At 43.5% G+C, this 23,519-nt stretch overlaps 1 protein-coding gene across 1 annotated transcript; it reads right to left on the bottom strand.

Moving 5' to 3' along the window:
* Nucleotides 1–419: 419 nt before the first annotated feature.
* On the bottom strand, nt 420–13,493 carry ptpro (protein tyrosine phosphatase receptor type O). Its single transcript, XM_080492259.1, has 15 exons — nt 13,199–13,493; nt 12,620–12,758; nt 12,274–12,394; nt 11,682–11,750; nt 8,639–8,722; nt 5,837–5,872; nt 4,831–4,912; nt 4,368–4,458; nt 3,842–3,918; nt 3,594–3,728; nt 3,346–3,468; nt 3,106–3,260; nt 2,838–2,973; nt 2,581–2,714; nt 420–2,426 (listed from the first exon to the last, which is right to left on the bottom strand). The coding sequence occupies exons 2-14, from the start codon at nt 12,705–12,707 to the stop codon at nt 2,610–2,612; spliced, it is 1,302 nt and encodes a 433-aa protein (XP_080348385.1). The 5' UTR covers nt 12,708–12,758; nt 13,199–13,493; the 3' UTR covers nt 420–2,426; nt 2,581–2,609.
* Nucleotides 13,494–23,519: the final 10,026 nt, after the last annotated feature.

The raw sequence follows: 23,519 nt of genomic DNA, 5'->3' as shown, positions 1-23,519 counted from the left end.
AACCTCTAAAGCAACATTTTGCACGAGAATTACTGGTCATGACGAGTAGAAACGGAACAGTTAAGCAGTAGAAGTATGTACAGTACGTCGGATATCGAACCTGGGAACCAGGAGGAGCCCACACGGCTAGCGGCGAACCGCTGGAGCAGCTAAAGGCCACCACGACCAATCGGATCACAGCTTTTTACACACATTCATCCAGTGAAACTTTCTACTAAGAGGATATGAGGTGTCGTCAAAATACTGTTAGCATTAGCATTAGCCCCAAAACTTTGCGCAGAATCTTTAGCGTTGGCTACAGTTTAATACACGTTTTACTTTCGGGAACTTCTTTTTAAGTAATTCACCAAAACTTTGTCCTTTTTAATAAAGTAGATTTTGACGACACCTCAAACGTGCTTTTTTTTTTCTTCTTTTTTCTAATTTGCCGCGAACGATGGAACAAATCCTTTGTTTCCGACATTCAGCAGAAAGCTGCAGAATCGAACCGTGAACCTCCGAGTCCAGGCTGGTCTAAAACCGGCCACCAGGGGGCCCCGAAGACACCCGGCCAGGTCTACTATTGTTTGAACGCCAAACTTTCCATCACAACGCCCCAAAAACTTCAGCAGTTTTCCAAATAATATGAGATTAAAGACTCAAACACTTTTTATAAAATGAAACGTTAAAGGTTTAGCAGGTTTAGCAGCAAATCGATGATTCAGTGTTTCAGGCCAATACTTTTTGTTTGAAAATTCTTTTATTTTTTTTAAATGGAAATGAATGTGTAAGTTAAAGTTTAAATGTATTTGATGTACATTTGAAGCTTTTTACCAAAACGGAATAAAAACAGACTTTATAATATACGAGCAGCAGAAGAGAATCTTTGAATATCTAACAATTAGTAAGTAAAGGTTTTCAGGATTAAGGAATTAATCATAGGGAGTAAAATACCATGTTTTATTTTCTTATATAACATAATTAGAATTAAATTGAAAACGTTCATGAAGTTAAACAACTGGAAGAAGATTTTTAATGACGTGATTATTTAAAAAGCATAAAGAAAACTTGGAGAAAAAAAGTCACAAAAATAATCAGTGCTTTTACAAAAATCTAAAAAGTAAAAAATCTAACATAATTATTTTTCCATTGAAATGTTAATTAAATTTTTTTTTTAAATTTTTGTTTTAGAATGAAACTCGAATGTACTCTTTGAATTGAAGTATTAACCATCTCTCAAGTGTTTTAGTCGTGATTTAATCATTTGTAATGAGACATTAAAAGACATGAAAGAATGAAAAAACTAAACTGAGACCTGAAACGTTGAGAAGCGTCAGCTGTGGAGCTGCAGCAGATTTTGGGGCGTTGTAGCTAAAATCAGCATTCGCGTTCGTATGTTAACTTGTGAAATGTTTAGTACTTTTCTGTGTGTGCACTTCCAGTGTTGGACCTGCAGGGGGCAACATGAGTGGGTTTTTTTTTCCAGCCTGAAAACGTAACAGAAGAAGTGATATTTGAGCCTCGCGGTGGCTCTGTAGGGAAACGTCGCCACGTCTGGGTAACGAAGGTTTTCAGGACAAAAACTTTTCCTGACCTCCGTCCGACGGGGATCATGGCCTCGAGGAGGACGGTGCAATCCAACGTTAAATCCTCCGCGGTGAGAAGAAAAAGCAGCGTGATCGGCTCCACGAATCATCCGTAGTGTGAACAGGCCTCCTGCACCTGCTAGGCCCCGCCCACATGTACAGGCCCCGCCCACACCAGTCGGCCCCAGTCCACCAAGTTCTATTTCCTCCCAAGCATGTGCCACGCCCACAAAACACAGCCCCTCCCACCCAGCTTCAGCCCCACCTCCAACGCGTGCCCCACCCAGTCAGTTCAGGCCCCGCCCGCCCGGCTTGGCTCCGCCCTCCTTGTTTTCATGTTGTGCAGACCCAGCGAACATTCACGCGGTCGATTTGATGCTTCGGAAGTTTGTGACCAAACTCTTTTTTTTTTGAATCGTGGAAACTTTTTGAAGCCGATCAGACTCCTCGATGTGGAGGATCGTTTTGGTTTTATCCGGATCCATCAGGTCTCCAAACGTCAGCTGACTTCCTGTTTGTTCAATGGCAGTGAGGTTAGCCAGCGAGCTAACCAACGGAGAGAAAAAGAATATGACGGGGAAGGTGGAGGAGGAGGAGGCCTGTGTGCTTGCTGGTTCATCAGCGACTCCTGAGATTAAAAAAAAAAGATAAAAGTAAAAAGAAAAAATGTCCGACTCGGCGGCTTTGGTGGGCGGGGCTTCGGCGGGTCAGTCAGTGAAGGCTCCTTAAGGCAAAACGTCCGTCGTCCTCGAGCATCGACAGGAACAAAGAGGTGGAGGACGTCTGTTTCTCAGGTCGATGTGATGATGATGATGAAGATGATGGAGGCTTGACGGACGGGAGGACAGGCACAGTCACAGCCTGCAAGATGAAGAGAAGGGCTCAAAGTCACCCCCGAAACAAACCAAACAACAAAGAAGTGTTCAAAAAGTCACCAAAATTAAAGAACGAAGCTTTAGCGAGGATTAAAAAAGAGGTTATTTTTTAAATCTGTTTTTAAATATTTATTTTAAACCATAAAGTGTGTCAGGCGGTGTCCCGTCTTTATGTCTTGCTGGCGTTCTCATAGATGACGTCTGACGTGATGGACTGCTGCTTCTTCTTCTGCCACATGAGCAGGACGCACTGATGGATGAACACGTACTGCTCCTACACACACACACACACACACACACACACACACACACACACACACACAGAGTTTTGTGTTATTTACAACTTGTTTTGAACGGTTTTGCTCAGTGTTGTCCTGCGGTGCGGTGAAGGCCGGACCTCCGTCTGGACCATGGACAGTCGGTGGGACCTCATCTCGGAGACCATCCCCAGGATGTCGGCGAACTCGTGCTCTCTGATGTGCTGCATGAGGCGGTCCAGAGCCATGAAGGTTCCCGTCCTCCCAACGCCAGCACTGATACACACCCACAAATTAAACAAAGATTCAGGACAATGACTAAAAATAAATTCTAAAAAGAAAGTAATTGTAATCACTAAATCACATGTGTTTGTGTTTGTGTAAAGATTCCAGTGTTTCCATGCCGACCTGCAGTGGACCACGATGGGCTCTTTGCTGCGGTTGGCTTGTTGCCTCACGATGTGGACAAACTGCAGGATGCTTTCAATGGCGTTGACGGTGGGAACGCCGTGATCCGGCCACGAAGTGTAGTTCAGGTGGAGGACGTCCAGACTCTCGTCGGCCTGCAGGGGGCGCCAGAGACCGGGGGTGAATAAAGATCCGGGGATCTTTTTGCCGCTAGTTTGTTCCTGGATTCAGGAAACTCACGTATCCGAGCCTGAACTTGCGGATGATCCACTCCGGAGACTCGCTCTCGCTCAGCATCTCCACACTGATCTCGCCGTACATCATCGGCTCGTCAGTGAACGGCCAGTAATGATCACACTTCACCTGAAACACAACGCGCAGATGTCACTGGCCAGCAGGGGGCGACACAGACATGAAAAACAGCAGAAAATCCCAAACAATGCACAGAATCAAAAAAAAAAAAAATAGAATAATTTATTGACTCTTACCCTCCGGCGCTCGTTGCACTGCGTCAACATGACGATAATTGGAGATTTCTGCTGGAGGACCATCTTCCAGAAGTCGTTCCTGGTTTCGGGCAGCGGCCCCTGCGTGGCGATGTACTCCTTCGCGTGTTTGTATCCCTGAAAATACGCAAAACTTTCACCACATAGTCTGGGAGAGGGATTAATAAGATTAAAGTGAGTGTCGCGGGGGGGCGGCGTGATATTTTTGTCAGCTGGGTGACGTGACTCACGGGGATGTAGTTGGCGTTGATGTAGTCTGAACCCTCGTCGTTGTGCATCGAGATCAGTCTGACACGACTGAAATCATCTGAAATGTAAAAAAAAAAAAAAATGAAATCCTGAGTTAAATCCATATGTTAAATTTGTAGCAGAAGAACCTAATTTATCTTGTTTTAAACCAGTGAATCCTGAGTTAAATCTGAGTTTTAAATAAAAGTATTAACAGAGAGTTTGGATCAAGACCGACACTGAGTTGATCTGGAGCTAATCCAGAGTTATACTGACGTTGATCTTTAGTTAAATTAGCTAACAATGAACTAAACGACTCAACCCAGAGTTAAACCCGACCTAACCCGGAGTTAATCCACTGTTTCACCAGCCTTAATCCTACACTAAAGAGAAGTTAATTCTGAGGTAATAAGTATATTGAACCAATGTTGACCAGGGCTTAACCTTAAATTAATCCAGAGTTAATCCAGAATCATTTTTTTATTAATCCAGGGTTGTGAGGCCGACTCTGCCTGTGACGTGACTTACAGGGGAGGATGTTGGTGTATCTGTTCTTCGGTCTGTTGATGGGCAGGTCTGCAGCACCGTGGGACAGATCCAAACCGACACTCTTCAGCTCCTGAAATGAAATAAAGTAGTTCAGTTAAACACACTAAATAATGTGACAAAACAAGAGTTTTAGCAGCAATAGGAAGAAAGTTCATCTGACGTTTAACAAAAAAGGGGCGAGGATTTGAAAAACAATGTATAAATTGATAGAAATTCTAAAATCAGAGAAGTAGAAAATACTATTTTCGGCTTCAGTCTCAAAACAATGAAAAATTGCTTCAAAGGTTTTAATGTTAAAGTGATGGTGTTACAATGAAAAGCCCCCAAAATGTCAACACCTGTGTAGTTCTGTGTCAGGGCGCGGAGTGAAACAAAAAGCAATAACAATATAAGAAGTATGGAAATGTGTATAAAGGCATAAAGTATGAGAAGAAGTTTTTACCTCAAACTGCAGAGAAAACTTGTAGGCTGAGTCTTTGCTCATTTCTTTAAAATACGCGTCAAAATCATCGAGCTGCACCGGACTGAAAACCAGAACGATACAGAGACTCATCAACCGACAGTCATTTATTCATTCATTCCAAACTGGTACATATGTCCTTCATTTTTAAAAGAAATGTTTCTCCTCTAAGTACAATCACTCTATCAGAGGTCTGTTATTTCGTCTAGTGAAAACAGAAACAAGGTCATCTTGAGTGACGCATCAGATCAGATTGTTGAAAGGAGGACGATTGTGTCTCATGCTGTCAAAAGAGATTTTGGAACCGTTTGTATTTTACGGCCTGTCGACCTCGCTCTGGAATCGCCACAGCTGATTGGCTGGTCGGAGGCTGTTCTTTCTCAGGCCTGAGAACAGCATCAATTTATCTCTCGCTCTCTTTTTTATTTTTTTTCCTTTTCAGGACAGTTTCACGTGCAGATGGCAATGCTTTTTGAAAACGATCTCTGTTCACAGCTGCAACACTGAAAAAGCTGTAGTTTGCAGGTCAGGCCAGTAGTGGGTGCTGTGTTTATGTCACATAAACCACACATGCACACAGAAAGCACATGTCAGCTCCTTTAAGCCATTCTTCATCTTATCGGTCAACTCAGTATCTGTACATAAAACAATCTTCTCCCTGTATGCAGACGATGCTGTAGTAAATGTTAGTGAATGTTCACTTTGTTGGAGAAGAGCTGTGAAATTCTAAAGAGTGATCAGCGTTTCCCCTGTTTACAGAGCCTCCAAAATGTTCCGTTTTCAGAGTTCGGAACAAAGTTGTCATCTAAACAAACAGTGGGGAAAAATGGTTGGCCGGGCGACCAATCAGACGCCTCGGTTTGAATTCCACGGAGCGAACGTAAGAAAAAAAATCGATTCAAATTGACTTTGAGTCTGCAGGATTGAAGCGTTACGCTGGCGTTAGTGGACAGACTGAAGTGACCCGGCTTCTGATGAGTTTTGTTACCTTGTTAGCTTCCGTTTCTTTAAAGCCGTCTTGCTCCTAAAGAAAATAAAAACAATAATCCTCGTGATGATGATTCCTAACTTCTGGAAAAGTTCAGCTCTGTTCACGTCGAGTATTAGTGAAGTTTGTTATCAATCCTCCGTACAACAGCTGCAGCCTGTCGCTTCCAAATGTGTGGAGTTTAGAAATATATTGCATTATAAGTGCGTTTTTAACCAAATTGTTTCCAAATCCGACAACATCATATAAATATCACTTTTTGACAGAATGTCAAAGCTTCTCATGGTCAAAGTGTTCAAATATTATACTAAGAAATAGGAAATAAAATAATGATTTCTTAACAATCAAAGTAAATAAAATGTGATATTCTCTTTGTTTCAATAAATAGAAGTACAAATTTAATTCTATATGATTTTGCGAGCATAAAACCAATAAAATTACAAATAGGAAACTTGACTTGTTGCATTATAAAACTGGAATCTCTGAATCAAATTTTTCCAAAAAAATTCTGTTGAATTTTCTGTTTAAAAGATGTTATTATAACAATAACGTTTAAAACTTAGAATTTTGTTCAGTAAATTTTATGTATTTATAATAAATTGGTTGTTTTATGGATAATTTTTGTATTTTAGACAGATTTTTGAGGATGAACTTATTTTTATATATATATATATATATATATACATATAAGTTTCTATTTAGCTTTTTATTTTGCAGCCACTGATTTTCAAATTGACCACAAACGTGGATAAACCCCGCGGGAACAGAGCTCAGCCAATCACAGCAGAGGAAATATTCATGCTCAGAAACGTATCCCCGATTAAAAAAACTAAACAAAAAACCTCTACATCAGTCATGCAGCTTTTTTATTTAAATGTTTTTTTAATATTTCTCTCTTCATGCTGGATTTTATGTTGAAAAAAACCTCTAAATTTCCTCCACAAAACTTGGAGTTCGGAGAAAATCTGGAGGAGGAAACACACTCAGAATTGTTTTTCTTTTTAGATCAGTGACCACATGCTACAGACGCTTAACGTGAGCGCTAGCCTACACAGACAGCATGCGGACGTCACCCACACAGCAAAGCTCGTGTTAGCATCATGCAACGCTGTACAGGTTAGTAGGAACAGACCCGGTGTGACTCGGAGAGCTCGACCACAGACACAGCACCGAAACGCGACTCCTCCAAATAATCTGCTGCGAGCATGCAAAAATAAGTCTGGTGTCATTCTGTACTTTTCTCTTCTTGGCGGGGATGAAGCCGAATTTTACTCAAACAGACTCCATCCCTGCTCAGGATGAAGAAACAGTTATAATAAACAATAACAAGGGCCCCGAAACAAATCCCTGCGGGACACCAGATGTAATGAGTACATGAGAAAGATGCTAAGAGCAACACTTGTTTATGTTCCGCCGTTACTTTTCTCTAATCATCCTGCTGAATGTTTACGAACACATTTTGTTTTGGATTTACACCAAAATACAAAGTCGACTTTTACTAATATCATGTTAATGTTGGTGTTCCTCAAGGTTCGATACCTGAACATTTGCATTGTGTTTAACTGGGTATAATGACTGACTGACTGACTGACTGACTGACTGAATGAATGAATGAATGAATGAATGAATGAATGAATGAATGAATGAATGAATGAATGAACACCGGTTTACAAAAATCCTCACTATCCACCAAGGACATAAAATGAACCCAAGCTCATTTGATGTGAACTGCTCATGTTTGATTTGAATTTTATGTCTATGAAATAATCAGTGCAGTAACAAAAAACTACAGGTCCCAGTATCAAGCCCTGAGGAATACCACCTGTAGGTATACCACATCGGTCAATGCAACTATATTTGTTTTTATGACATTTGTTGAAACCAGTCAAAATATGTATGAGCCTATCTTCATACTTTCCATTTTATAATATTATATTGTATTAACAGCACAGATGATCCTCTTTGCATTACTAGAGGTTTTTTTTCTGTACATTTTGTTATACTTAAATGTAATTGAAATACAAAAAACTAATAAAAAACAGACCAACTATTAAACCTTGTGTACTACGACAGTTAGGTCATTAGTATTACTATTTGATACATGTATTTTACTTTGTAATCAATAATCTAAGGTGATTAATGTTGAAGAGATATGATGATTGTTGTTGCCAATGTTATTGCTTGTACAATAACATTGCACTTTGCGCATCATGCCCAATCTACATGTAAAATGAGCACATGCCTCCATATTTTAAGTCAGTGTGTTTAATTTATAATATAGAAATAGAAACCATTATGGCCAGTGTCATCTTGTTAAATCAGAACAGCTTTTGGTTTTATTATAAATAGTTTATTTTCATATTTATTTTCAATTGTTTTGATTTGGGAATACATAAAAGAGGAGGCCCCAGAATTGAGCCCTGAGGTACACCACACTAGTAGGTATTTTTATTTTTTATATTTTATTTTGTCTTTTGATGAGATAACACTTTGTTTTGTATGAGACACCAAAAAAAAATAAAAAATCAAACATATTTCTTTTATTTTAACTGAAAAATAATTGTCATTGTGGTTTTTTTCTTTGTTGGACTTTTGCAGTTGCACATTGGTGTATCGTTGGGTACGAAGCGAGTGGAAGCCTGCACCAGAAGGAAAAGAAGAGGAATAAAACAGAACAACACCAGACTTCCTCACGTTGGTGGAAACCGAGTGAAATGACTTGTGGGGTCAATACTGTGGGCTGTGGCTCGGCTCTAACATGCCCCTGAGGTGCAGTGTTTCTGGCCAGCAGTGCTTACTTACCACGGATTAATATAAAAAGCCAAAAGATAGTCAGTCCAAAGGCAGGATGGCAGTAGGGTAAGGAAGGCAAAGAGGCTTCTTCGCCTGAAGGGGGTTCAAATAAAGATCAAAAATAAAGACACAAACAGGAACAAAATAAAGAGAACAGACACCAGGGGGCGACAGAACATGGTGCTCCATTAGTAAAGAGGCTTCACATTAGTGCTGAACACAGAGTTAATGCATCATGCAGCCGCTCGGAGAGAGTCCCGCCGTCTCTCCACTGGACAACAGGCGTCTGTTCACTCACCGCCATCAATGGACGCTCTGTCTCTTTAAAACCAAACCATCCTGAGCACTGTGACATCACCACATCCCCCCCACCCACCCCGCACCCCCACAATGCAACACTGAGCCCGGGCCCTCAGTGTGAACACGAACAGTGGTCAGTTTGTCAGTGGGTGGTGTCATCAGACCATCACGACCCCATTGAGGCACAAACACTCCAAAAACCAATGATTTAGACGTTTTTAAAACTGTTTTTAAATTAACTGCAATTTTCTTCACATTTATAAATGATTGGACACATTAATGTAGCTGCTGCACAATATTTGCAAGTATTTATTTCAGTGTTTTTTGTACTAGAGCTGCACTTTAACACCTTAGATTTTACACGTACGGCACAAAAACGACACTATTCATTTCTAAATTATTATTTTCTATAACAAGATACTCATTAAAACCTCAAGCCCTTTTCTTCCGAGCGTATGGTCAGAAAAATTTTGTTAAGTTGATTTATTGTTTTGAAAAAGTCCCTTGCTTAAAAAGCATACCTTAATAAAAAGGAAAACATAATTTGAGGTCCTACCGGATTAAATTCTCACATAAAAACTAGATGAATGCGTGTTTGTAAAGAAAAGAGGACCGAGTATCAAGCCCTGAGGTACACCACAATAGGTATTAAATCAAAGCTCTTGGTTTGTTTTAAGATTTGTTGAAAGAAGTAAAAGTATTATGTCACAATATATTTAAGCATTATTCTGTTCAGTAAAGAGGGAAAACAAGATAAAGATCCACCAATTTATGAATATCTAAAGCGCTAAGTAATGTACTTTAGGTCACTTGAAGTAAAAAAAGACATTGAATGCAGGTAAATTAGGGAAAAGAAGGGAACCCAACATGGAGCCTTGAGGTACACCACCCAGGTTATTGCACTCACTTTGGAATTTTTTTATAAGATTTGCTGGAAGCAGATATTCTGTCAGGAAATGTGCAGTCTCGCTATTTAGGGGAGTGAATTTAAATTAGAAGGTCACATTCACTTCCCACAAATCTATAAATATCCTAAGCTGCCCGATATCGACGATCATACACAACATGACTTTCTCTACTTTCCAAAGGCACAGTGTACACACAACTTTAGTGTTAACAGGGGCTTCATTGTTGCTGGTTAATGAACCGCACTTTTTATATTTGCACAGCTGTATATCATCTGACGACAAATAGAAACACCAAATTTGTTGTTTCTTTTTTAGAGTTTTGATGAAAGGTTCGGTCTGTTTAGAGGAGAGGATATTACAATAATTTGACTTTTATGTTTGCAGTATAGTGAAAATAAGAGAACTCAGAACAGAGGTCTGAGGAACGCCACATTAGATATCAAGGTAATTTTGTGTTTTTTTACGAGATTTAATGGAAGCAACAATAACATTTATATGTATTTTGACTTCAGTTTTTTTTCTTATACAGCTTCTTTATTCATTACATGTGTGGAAGGAGAAACAGGAAGTTTACAATATGAGATTTGACCTACGATTAAAGACAAATGCTTTCATCAGAAGTATCATCTTGTTTAAGGAGAAAAAAAAAAGACACATGATGTTACATTAATCTTAATAAAAATTGTTCGAAGAAGACTGCACACATTGTTGGCCGGAAATATAAACACATTATTTGTCTTTAACATTTTTCAGATGAAAATAAAGGTGTTTTTTTGTTGTTTTTTTTCCCTGCATCAGTGGGGACGTGGAACGTTTTTACCTCACCACACTGAACATCTGCCGACATGCACAGTCAAAGCATAAACACGACTCCACCGCCACATCACGAGGAAGACACTCTGATGGAAATGTGTGTTTAGTGATGGAGGGTCGGATACGACAGCAGATGGAAACCAAGGTTCTGCCTTCACTGACCGTCTTTCAGCTCTTATATTAATCACAAACCTCCCAATCTCAGTGTTTGTCCTCGCATTAATCTCACACGTCAAACACAGGCTTGTTTGTGTTTAAAGAGCAACAATGGCAAATTCAAGTAATGCCCCTTTTGTGCATCAGGTGGCAGTAATGAGTCGGTTTGTTTGAATATTTACCCGGAGCTGCGGCCTCTGTTGTGTTTACAATTCAGTCTTCAGAAAGACTGTGGCTAGCTGTTAGCATGGTGACTTCAGTACACGTAGTGACATTGTTTTTTCTTTCTGTGGAATTTTCCTCGACTGCAAGAATTTATTCTCAGTCTGTAACATTTTTAGTTAAAAACCCACCGAAAGATGATGATGGAAAATATAGTGGAGAAAACTACCAAAGCTAACAAGATAACCAGCTAGCCACAGCCTGATCCATCCTGTAATACCACTTTGTACTAACAGGTGGCGCAGTGAGTCACTCGAACACCAGGAAGGACAGGAAAGTCAACCTCAGAGACTCTTTGCCGCCCCCCAGTGTACAGATGTGGTATTATGCAATTCTTGCACACTTTAAAGCTTTTGCAGTTAAAATTGTTCTCAGATTGTGACTATTAGCTTCAAGGAACTTCTTCATGTAAGATGATTGTGACATTTTGGACTGTTGTGACCCCTCCCCCAGCTCTCTGGTGCCCCCAGTGGAAGCTCACACGCCCTTGGACACAAATGAACCCCCCTGGATCTATAATCTACATCCAAACTGAGCTGAAAACTGAAGGGAACCTTCGAAACACTCAAACGTCTCCTCGGGTCGACGGTCTGAGGACCTTCAGCACATTCCAGCTCAACACGGGAGGAAAGAGAGGCGTTCGAGGGACGTACCAGTTATAAGGAAGTTTCCCGTCACGCTCGAACGAGGCAAAGTTTACGAAGGTCTCTGCTCCGCACTCTCTAAAAAAGAAGAAAAAAAAAAAAAAGCAGACGTGGTGAGAAAACATCTGAGCAGTTTGAGGAAGTCCCACATAGTTCATGACTCATGAAGATAAAGAAGAAGTTTGAGGGTGAAAATAACTGAAAACTTCAACTGAGGTTTTATGATCTGAAGTGGAAAATAGCTGCGGGAGATCAACGATTTACCAAACATATGACAAGTTTCAAAAATTTTAAAACATAATATAATAATAATAATAATAATAATAATAATAATAATAATAATAAAAAGTTAAATAGTAGCAAAAGAGCAAATAATTAAAAAGTGTAAACTTAATTAATGGAAAACTTTAAGAAAAATGGTCAAAATAAGATTAAACAAAAATACTTCAATGTTAAAAATAAGTAAATAACACATTTTGGGGAAAAAACAAGAATATATATACTTTAACAAATGTTTTATTAAATAAAACAAAAAACAGAAAAAAAAAGCAACAAACAAAATGTGTTGAGTAGTTGTGTGTTTGCTGTGCAGTTGTGTTACCGGCTGAGCTGCAGGTGCTTCTTACGGAGGACGAGCAGAAACAGGACGAGGAGGCTGATGAGCAGGATGCTGAGGACAGCCAGAGCGGAGATCGCCGCGACGCTCGGATTCATCTCTTTAGCTGCTCACACACACACACACCCAATGAGAGCTTATCAGGTGTGTATGTGTATCTGTGTGTGTGTGTGTGTGTGTGTGTGTGTGTGTGTGTGTGTGTGTGTGTGTGTGTGTGTGTGTGTGTGTGTGTGTGTGTGTGTGTGTGTGTGTGTGTGGGTGTGTGTGTGTGTGTGTGTGCGTGTGCGTGTGTGTGTGTGTGAGAGAGAGAGAGAGAGAGAGCGCCCCCTGCCTGTGGTGCTGATGCTGATGTAGCCTGGCCTGCTGGCTGTACTGTAGCTGAAACTCGTCACACTGCAGTTGTAGCTGGACGACGGCATCAGACCAGAGACGGTCACCACGTGAGAGGAGGAGGTCAGAGGGTCTCGGGCCTGAGGGAGAACGCATCATCATCATCATCATCATCATCATCATCATCATCATCATCATCATCATCATCATCATCATATTTCTACCCAATTTCTTTATTGTGAACCCCAAATGGCTTCCAATAGATGGATTGAGCACCTCCCAGCTGCCTCTCTTGGTTTGTGTGTGAAAGGCTGAATGTGATCAACAGTGTAAAGCGCCACCAGCTCAAACACTGGAAAAGGGATAAATCAGTTAAATCCATTTACTATTTGTTTGATTTTTTTTTAACAATCTAGTTTTTGGTTGAGCTTTTCTTCATGTTAATTCTTTTCATTTTTTTTTACATTTTGAATCAGTTTAGGCTTCATTTTCAACAGAATCTTCAACAGAAACAACAGAAAGTAGATCCTGACTGCTCTGAGTGAACAGCAACCCTCGCAACAGGAGGTGGTGGCATTACCTTCAGGTCCTTGCTGCCCCTACAGGCCCTGCAGACCACCTGGTAGAAGTCGACCACTCCCTCCTCGTTCCACAGCAGAGTGACGGAGGAGTGCGTGGCGTTGATGGCGTATAGCGAGCGAGGAGGCGCAGGCTCTGCGGGAGAAACAGGAGGTGGTGATAAGTCCTCAGCTCTGGTCTGAGAGAGAGGAGCAACAGCGAGACGAGAAGAGACGCTCTGCACACATGTTTAACGCGAGGAGAAACTCTGGCAGGATAAAGAAAGCAGCGGTCACGCCGAATAAAACGGAGACTCTGCAACAACGTGCAGAAAAAGGGGGAAGTCAGAAGTCAAAGTTTCACATTCACTCCGCTCAGTGGCACCAGCTGTCCCCCCCCCCCCCCCCCCCCCACACACACACACACACACACCAACACCCACACCCACACCCACCCCCACACCTCCCCACCCACACACACCAACACCCACACCCACACACACACACACCAACACCCACACCCACACCAACACCCACACCCACACCCACCCCCACACCTCCCCACCCACACACACCAACACCCACACCCACACACACACACACCAACACCCACACACACCAACACCCACCCACACACACACACACACACACGCACACTGATCAGAGGATTCCACGTCTTTAGCAGCTAAAATAATGTTTGGAGTTCCTCAGGGATCGACTCTGGGCCCCACGCCCTTTTTTTTTCTCCAAACATATTACATTTATAATAATGTTGTTAACAAGTCTCTTTATTTATTTATGTTTTATTTTTAATTACAATGTGTTCCTTTTATCTACCTTTTCAAGCCTGTATTAATTTTTAGAATGGAACCTTTTAACTGTACAAGGGAACAAAATGCATGTTGTGACTATATTTACTGTGTGTGTGTGTGTGTGTGTGTGTGTGTGTGTGTGTGTGTGTGTGTGTGTGTGTGTGTGTGTGTGTGTACCCAGTTTGATGATGTTGGGTGTGGAGGTGTTCCTGCTGCGTTCGGTGCACGCCGTCACCGTCAGGTTGTAGATGTCTCCTGGAGGCAGAGGGAGACTGGCACGCATCACGTTACGAGTCACCTGGAACACACAACACACGTCACCTCGCTACAACGTGTCACACATCCGGTCATTGCACATCAAAACAGGTCACACAGCCAGTCACGCAACACGCAACATCACTCGACGCCTGGAATACACAACATTTATACATATAACATGATCACAACCACTGAGCCTCAGAGTATCTGGAACTCAGATACTACTACTCAGTTACAAACTCCACATTTCGCAGTAATGTGCTGGAAACTGAGTAACGAAAGTTTCAGTGAAGTCGTCGCTCTGGTCCTGAATGAAAACTGTCACGGAGCTTCTGTCTCTGTGGACGAGCAGCAGAATGTCCTGATGAGGAGGAAACTCACGTCCACGGAGAAGCTCCTCTCAGCTCCTCTCCTCCCCACAGCCGACACCTGCCAGTGCAGCATCCGGGAGTGAGACAGGTCGATGAAGAGCTCGCCGTACGTCCAGCGCACGTACAGCACGCCCTGGGAGTAGTCCACCGAGGAGATGTGAGGAGCTTCAGGAGCTACAGGAAGGGGGGAGGAAGAGGAGGAAGAGGAGGAGGAGCGGATAAAATATGGTTAGCAGAGAACAATCTTCTTTTCAGCAAAAATATTTAAAAATACTACAAAAATGACCAAGATACATGTAGAGAATTTCTCTCAGTACCTGTAATGAAGCTCACGGTGGCGCTGTCACAGCAGCTGAGTGGCGGGTCACCCCACGTTACCATAGAAACGCGGAAGTTATAATACCAGGCGGGCAGCAGGTCGGTGACCCTCTGAAACCCAGAACGACCAATCAGAAACTATAAAACGTCCCCACCAGGCTCCACCCACAACAACCACGGGCGCCTCACCACGGAGGCGATGACAGAGGCGGTGGCGGCGATCTCGTAGTAGGTGGTCCACTCGGACGCCAGCGTGACGGGGTTGAAGAAGAAGGTCTGCAGGACGTACTTCCTGAAGGACACGTGGTACGGACGCTGCCAGCTCAGGATGACCGCTGTGGGACTCAGGGGGTACACCGCCAGCTCACGCACCCCGGTGGGCTCTGACACACACACACACACACACACACACACACACACACACACACACACACACACACACACACACACACACACACCTGGTCAGGTCGGGGGGGCGGAGCCTAACAGCTGTATAATGACAGCAGGTGTGATGCTCACCGATGTCGATGATGACGGGCTCCGACGGCGGGCTGATGAGCGGCCCGTTAGTGTGGTAGACGATCACACGGTACTGAGCGCCCGGGGTCAGGTTGGTGATGATGTCACTGGTCGAGTTCTCCTGCCAAACAAACATACAAACAAACAAACAAACAAACACAAATGAGCAAAAAAATCGAACTTGTTGTTGTGTCGATGTTGTGTAGTTGTTACCTTGACGCAATAGACGTTGTGTAGAGTTGTGTAGTTATTGTGTAGTTGATGTAGTACATGTTTAGTACTTGTGTAGACGTTGTGATATGTAGCTGCAGTTATGGTTGTATAGATGATGTGTAGATGTGTTACCTCCCTGCAGTAGTAGTGGTGTAGATGTTGTGTAATTGTGTTACGTAGCTGTAGTTGTGTAGATTTTGTGTTACCCCGCCGTAGTTGTATAGATATTATGAAGATGTTACCTCGCTGCTGTTGTAGTTCTGTTGAAGTTGTGTAGTTGTTACCCAACTACAGCAGTAGTTGTGTAGATGTGTAGTTGTGTTAACTTGCTCCAGTAGGTGTTGTGTAGTAGTTGTCTACTTGTGGTACCTCACTGCAGTTACCAGACTGCAGTAGGTGTTGTATAGTTGTATAGTAGTTGTGTATTTGTGTTACCTCAGTGCAGTAGGTGTTGTATAGTCGTGTAGATGTTGTGTAGTTGTGTATTCGTGTTACCTCAGTGCAGTAGGTGCTCTCCATCCTCTGGCTCAGGCTCGGCTTCAGGCAGGTGGTGGAGATGACCGACACCACGCTGCCGTTGTGGCTCTGGATGGGCGGTGCCCAGGAGACGGCGGCGGTGCTGGAGTCCAGCAGGCGGACGCTGACGGCCTGAGGACGCTCACGGAGCTCCTCCAGCAGCTCGCCGCTGGGACCTGCCACACAAAGACGCACACGGCCATCACAACACGAACACGGTGCTCACAGAAAGAAGGAGGCGAGCGGCCAGCTGGGGGCGTACTGAGGTAGAAGGTGAAGCCGGTGTTGCTGCTACTCTCTCGCGCCTCGCAGTCTCCAGACAAACTCAGCGTGGTCACCTGGACGCGGTACGTCCCCGACTCCACCAGCTCAGTGAAGAACTCGTGAGTGTTTGAATCAACCGTCGCCGTTTCTGTCGAGTTTCCTGCAAGAAAGAAACGATTGTCACTTTAGTGTCATTGTAGTGTGTCGGTGTAGTGTGTCACTAAAGTGTCAGTGTAGTGAGTCACGGTAGTGAATCAGTGTGATGGCAGTGTGTGGTCTCCATGGTTACCGTCTCTGTAGACGTAGATGTTGAACCCGTCGTACGCAGTGGGCGGACGCGGTGGCAGCCATCGCAGTTCCAGCAGGATGGGGGGCAGTTTGGTGGGGAGGACGGAGGGTTCGGGGGGGAGACTCATGGCCGACCCCGGCTCGTTGGAGTCCTCGTACTCCGGCAGGACGCCGTTGACGAAGTCCTCGTCGGTGGGAGACACCTCGCTGGGATCCGGCCAGTAACTCTGAGGCTCCGCCCCATCCGCCTGGCTCTGGTTGACAGCGGCGGCGCTCTCCGTGATGTTGTGGGTGGAGTTAAAGGAGGACTGAGTGACTCCTTCCTCCTCCTCAGCGAGCTGCGCCTCCTCTTCCTTCACTTCCTGCTGCTGCTCCTCCTCCTGCCGCTCCATCAGGGGGGCATCCCGAGCCTGTCGGGAGGATCTGTGGGGGCCCTCGGGGGGGAGGAGCCCCTCCCCTGGGGCCCTCCGAGTCAAGTGGATGATTTTATGGGAGACGTTGAGGGGAGGGTAGGGCACTGTCGGGGAGGGAAGCAAAGAAATAAAGAAACAAATCTACAAATCCAAACTTTACTACAAAATCTTCGTGACTTCATTCATTATATTATCATTTTCTATTTTAACAAACCTATTGTGTGTGTGTGTGTGTGTGTGTGTGTGTGGTCTGCAGACTGGAAACACTCATGAAGACGCTGATGCCATTTGTGCAACATCAATAATTCACAGGGAGTGTCACCGCTCATTAATCGGATGGCGTTACCACGGCGACATGCCACCTGGGCGACCAAGAGCCAGGAAGCTGCCGCTCCCAACAGGAAGAGCAGGAATCACTCAAGTTAAAATGTATTTCCAGTAACTAATAAATTACTCAAATACTCTTTACTAACTGTAGTAACATCAGAAGACTCACCTGTGCGGTGGTGTAAAGGTGTGTGCGTGATGTCGCTTCGGGCGACCAGTGGGGTCTGAAGCGCGGTGACCTCTGAGATGAGCTGGAAGGTGATGTTCTGGTAACACGTCCCCGGTAACCAGTGCTTGAACACGGTTTTCCCTTTGTAGAAATCTGCACATAAGAGCAGCGAAAACAAACGTTTCCTCCTGACAGCAAAAATGTGAAACAACAAAGTCCCCGTGGTTCAAATATTAGTTTGCTTCAGGGAGACACGGCTTCAAAATCTACACAAGTCATATTTTTTTGTGATCATGAATTTTAAAAAATTTTTGCAGGAAAATTTTTCTGAATTTGAAAAACGGATTTAGTCTGAAAAGTTTTGAAAATAAAATCCAAAAATTCTGAAAATTCAAATGTGATTTGTCACTATGACAATTATCCTACTGAAGAAAACTAAAATTATAATTGGATCAGTTCTCTTCAGTTGTCAGAATAAATAATGAACTTTTTTCCAGGTTTGGAGTTCCTCAGGGTTCAAATCTGAGTCCTGTTTTTTTTTTTCAAACAATTTATTCACAAAAATGAAACACAACAATATATTGGTATTTGTGATTGATAATAGTAGAATAATCAAAACATATTTTTTTTATGACTATAACTATACTGTTTCATCTTAAAACTGTCTAGATTGTTTTGTATTCATGATTAGATATTTATTTAAGATGAGCTTTCTTTAACTTATCTGTTTTCCCGGTGGTTATTTTCTGACTAGTGAGAAGGCGACTGTGGAGTCGTACCTTTGTAGAGCATGTACCGTGGCTCCGCCCCCTCGCTGTAGCTGATGTTAACTCTGCTGAAAACGTTTCCGGCCGGCGGGTCGATCTCGAACACGACGCCGGTCTCTGGAGCTTCTTTATAATCCGATATCTGTGGGTTTCGTACGGGAAGCGGCTCTGAGGGACGGAGCACAAGCAGCGTTGGTCACAGTTCTACAGATGTGAGGAGCAGGACTGAGAGGTCACTGCCGCAAACTGCCTCCTCTCAGCGTTTTAATATGTTGTGTTTATTTACTGCAAACAGAAGGAGCTGATGATGATGATGATGATGATGATGATGATGATGATGATGATGCGTGCTTACTGGTGATGACGGTGGCGGTCCTGGTGGGTCGGGACCACCCGGCTCCTCCTCGGTGCAGCAGCAGACTCACGCTGTAGCTCAGCCCGTGCAGCGACGTGTTGAACAGCAGCGGCTCGCTGGCGTTGGCGAACTGAAGCACGAGCGGCCGCGCCTCGCCGGAGATCTGCGCCGCGTACGAGGTCACGTTCTCCTCCAGGTCCGCTCGCTCCAGCGTCGCCACGATCTGACCGTCCTGGTTCAGCGACGCCTGGAAGGCCCACGAGCTCTGTGGGAGAGAACGGCCAGAGTGACTGTAAACCCCAAGCCCCAGAGAACGCTACGGTATAATCAGTAACACTGGCGAGTAAACAAACATTCACATGGATTTAACTGCAAACAACAACTCACAGGATGGATAGAAAGGCTGTAGTCCAAAGACAATATGGGAATATGAATGAATTCTCTCCGTATTGGTCAAGGAACTCCCGTCTGCAGAAACATGCTGGATTTCTGGATGTTTTCAGTGAAATTAACCATTTCGCACATTGTTGACAGCGAGTTTAAGCATCAAAACAACCGGTCAGATGTTGATTGAGGCCCCCCGACTACACAACATATTTTGTGAAAGTGGAAACTTTTGTCTTTACACAGCAACGCTTTGAAAACAATGGCGTGAGCAGGGTTAGGGTACCAGTTGGTGCTGTTGGTTGTTTTTTTATGACGAAACCATGCACACGGTCGCACAGAGAACAATATGCAGTAAACAATAACAATGACAATCAGTAAACAAACATTCGCATGGACAGACAGCGAAGTTGCTCTTACAGATGACGGTTAACTGGAAGTATCAGGAGAATATAGACTGGGAGTCATGGCCTTTTCACTGCACTTTGTCTTGGACGTTACAGAAATGGGGGACAGCTCTTACAGATTACACAGATGGTTTTCTTTTGGCATCATTAACTGCAGATGAATCAGAGTTTTGCCCAATCAATAGCCCTGGGTGACAAAAGAAGTCCACGTCTTCTGGTCCAACTGGCACAGGCCTGCCAGGGAGGATCTGAAGAGGCACAAAGTGCCAGAATTGCTCTTTATGAGCGTAAAGCAGAAAATCACTTCACGGAGTTTCACCACAGCCAAACAGGAACGCCTCACTGACAGACGAATTGCATCGCTTCTTTTCCAGGCTTGAGGCAAATATTACTTACTTTTGTAGGTCAAAGGAGATAACTGTTATTTTTGTGTTTGCTGTTCAAAGTTACTGATGCAAACTATGAAATGAGTGAAAGTCACAAATGCAGTGCGTTGCATTAAGATCCCAATAAAGTGGCGCCATGTGTTTCTGTTGTTATCAGTAAATCAACCATTTGTGACATATTGTGGCCGATGTTGATATTTCTGTTGACGTTATTGTTTTGTTAATATTGTCTGCTGCCCCCCCCCCCCCCGTTCATTCTAAGATAAGATTGAGCAGATAAAATGTTATTAAAAGTGTCCACAGAATGGTCCTGCTGCAGTCTGAGGACCTGATCCCGGTACTGATAATAGAGCTGATGCCGGATCTGTTCCGCAGAGCTGAGCTCCTCCTGCTGCGTGTTTCTGGTGTAACTGTCATTAATGGGATTACATCTGTACTCGGATCAGTGAGAGCAAACAAACATGTGTTGTTTTTTTTTCCCATGTGGGATTATTCGTCCTCGGACCTGACCCACATTTATAAAACTGTGACACAATGTAATTCACCACCACAAAACACAAAACACAGACAAATATCTATGTAAAAAAAACAACAACACGGGAGTCAAATTGATGAATGAAAATATTAGCTTGCGTTGATGATGATGTTTTATAAGTATAAATCAATCCAAATTCATTGTGGTTTTTTCCAACTCGACAGCAAAACGACCAAAAACGTGATGAAAATTCAAAATTGACAGACCAAAAAAAACTACAAAATTTACAAAACGTTTTCCTAAAAGTCAGTTTTATTGTCACATAAACTGACGACGAAAAGAAACTAACAAATTTAAAAAAAAACTTTGCGTAAACTGACGTCAAAATTTCACTCTCAATATGAATAAAACTAAGGGTGGGCGTGTCACACCGTGGTCACTGTTACCATGGGAACAGTAAACTAGTAGTATTGAGAAAAAAAAGAGAGCGATGCCGCGATTTTCAGCAAAAATCCCGAGGGACTACTTTCACAGGCGCATGAACACAGAGAGGAGCTGCGGTCAGAAACAGTCGTCACTCGTCACCAGCGGGCTGCTGATCCTCCGTCGCCATGGCAACTGAGATGAAAGGCAGAGCCACGCTTTGGGGGAGGGGTTACCATAGAAACGGTGCCAAGGCCGCCATGAATGCTAATGTTTCCCCCCCTGAACCTTCCGCGGGGGCGAGAAACCGAGACCAGGTCTACATCAGAGACTCCATTGGAGACCTGGACCAGGTCAGGGTTCAGAGACTGAATATGGAACTAAGGTCAGACCCTTGTAAAAAAAAGCAAGGCGAATTGATAAACCCATCAGAGACCAGGTTTAGCTCAGAGGGTTTAAAGACACTTCCCAGGTTGTGTTTATTGCGACAGAATCTCAACTCAACCTTGATTAAAAGCTGTGAACTAGTTTAGGTTTTATTTGTTCCTCCACTGTTCAAACAGTCCAACTGTTTTTAATTTTACCTTCAAAATGTGTTTACTTGTGGTGTCTCTCTCCTGTGTGAAAGTCTGCCGTCAGCCGCTCCACCTGGAGGCTGCAGGAGGTTCAGGACGTCATGATACTGATGGAAATCAAAGCAGCTGCTCTGATGTTTCCACCCTGAAGTCACAGAGCGACGGTGGAGGCGACAGAATGAACTGATGACAAACACGGATGAAGATCATCAGATGCGACTCTGCTCATGAGCGGCTCCATCGGCAGCTGACAGGTTTATCATTGAAGATCTCCTCAGACGTTGCCTCTGAGGGTGGAGGTGATGAAGGAGGATGAGGAGGAGGGTGGAAAAACTCCTTCAGCTAAAGAGCTATCTTCTTTTTCTTTTTTGCTTTAATGCTAACTCCTTTAAAAAGGTCATATTATGCAGCTTTCACATGGTCTCATTGGTCCCAAAACGTTGTATTTAAAGTTCCGTGCCCCAAATCCAACTTTTCCTTGATTTTCCCCCATTTGAATATTGGATCATAGGAGCTGCATTCAGAATCTGCTGTGTCTGTGTGAGCTGGACTAGCTCCGCCCACACGCGCCCATCTTGGGAAGAGGAGGCAGTACTTCCTCTCGTGGTGCCATGTGCCAGAGCAGAGCTGCCTATTTGTGGGAGGCTCAACGGGATTGACTGAGATTGGGATTGGCTAAACCCCCGATGACACTGTATAGGGTTTGAGTTCTGATTGGCTCGTTGGAGCAACACACTTTTTAAAAATTGAAACAAGCCAGGGAGAGAGAGGACAGACTTTTTTCACTTCACGTCATACCAAAGGTACGGGGATGCATATTACTGTTGAAAAACCATTAGAAAGTGAACTCTGCATAATATGACTTTTAACAATTTGACATCCTGCCACACTTTAGGACACGAATCTATATAAACATCGGCCACGACATGAAGTTTGCTCTGTGCAGGCTGAGTGATGAAATCGAAAGCTGAATGTCCGTCTACAACGACGTGAGATGACGCAATTACGCAAGAATAAAACATCCTGAACATAAAGATGAATGAAGCCCTCATCATTGTAGCATTTATGTGTTTGGAGAGAAATCCCCCCCCCCCCCCCCCCAAAAAAAGGTGGATGAGGAGAATATGGATGTGGTAAGAGAGGCTAACTTGGGATGACAACAAAACACACCCCACGTAGACGTAACAAACGGGTCGTAGCAGCGGTCACCATCACCCCAAATAATCTGACTAGTCTGAATTTTGTCGCAGGTTGTTTTTGGTCGCAAGGCCTTGACAACGGGCGTCCTTGAACTGGTCTCACGGTGCAACACAGGACCACCGATTGAAAAGACCAAAGATTTCACCACAATATTTCCTACGATTGTTATCTTTCATCTGGAATGGTCGAAACTCCCACAGTGCATCTGGGCCTTTAGATTCGGGGCGAACATCTTTAGCTTCATGGCTAACTCCTTTAGCTTCAGGGCTAACTCCTTTGGCTTCGTGGCTAACTCCTTTAGCTTCAGGGTAAACTCCTTTAGCTTCATGGCTAACTCCTTTAGCTTCAGGGCTAACTCCTTTAGCTTCAGGGTAAACTCCTTTAGCTTCATGGCTAACTCCTTTAGCTTCAGGGCTAACTCCTTTAGCTTCGGGGTAAACTCCTTTTTCATTTTTGATAGCAGAATCACGATTCAGCACTTTTGCATATAGAAGTTCCAAACTGCAGCTGTTTCTGTTCCTGTCTTGAGTTAAATCTGCACTTTTCTGAAAGGAGTCCTGCAGAGGGCTCCAGCGGGGGAACAAAAGGTGAGTGACAGCGACGTGACCTCCCACTGAAAGCAGCTTTTCTAAAGAAAACACTGACACAAAGAGACAAAAAGCAAAGATCCCACTCAACAAAACCACATTTCAAGAACCAACCGAGCTCACCTTCTGTCTGCGGAGTCCACGCTTTATTTTCACCCCAAGTTATTCTGCCAGATCGTCATTCAACCCACAACATTCACACAACTTCACAAGTGAAAATGCATCGTTTTTTGCGTTTTTGTTTCAGAAAGGTTTTGCCCAGTGTTCAAACGGCAAGTTTTTGGCAGCCATGTCCATTTACACCGAAACATCAGAAA

This window comes from Lipophrys pholis (genome assembly GCF_963383615.2).
Source record: "Lipophrys pholis genome assembly, chromosome: 22".
Classification (NCBI taxonomy): domain Eukaryota; kingdom Metazoa; phylum Chordata; class Actinopteri; order Blenniiformes; family Blenniidae; genus Lipophrys; species Lipophrys pholis.
The sequence above is the reverse complement of the archived record's forward strand: the minus strand, read 5'-3'. Positions and strand labels throughout refer to the sequence as shown.

What these genes read in the sequence shown, in the direction of transcription:
- ptpro (XM_080492259.1), bottom strand. Translation starts at nt 12,707, where the DNA reads ATGCCGTCGTCCAGCTACAACTGCAGTGTGACGAGTTTCAGCTACAGT. An exon ending in ATACACCAACATCCTCCCCT is followed by an intron (nt 3,919 to 4,367) that starts GTAAGTCACGTC and finishes TTTACATTTCAG; the next exon opens with ATGATTTCAGTCGTGTCAGA. An exon ending in CCCATCGTGGTCCACTGCAG is followed by an intron (nt 2,974 to 3,105) that starts GTCGGCATGGAA and finishes GGTGTGTATCAG; the next exon opens with TGCTGGCGTTGGGAGGACGG.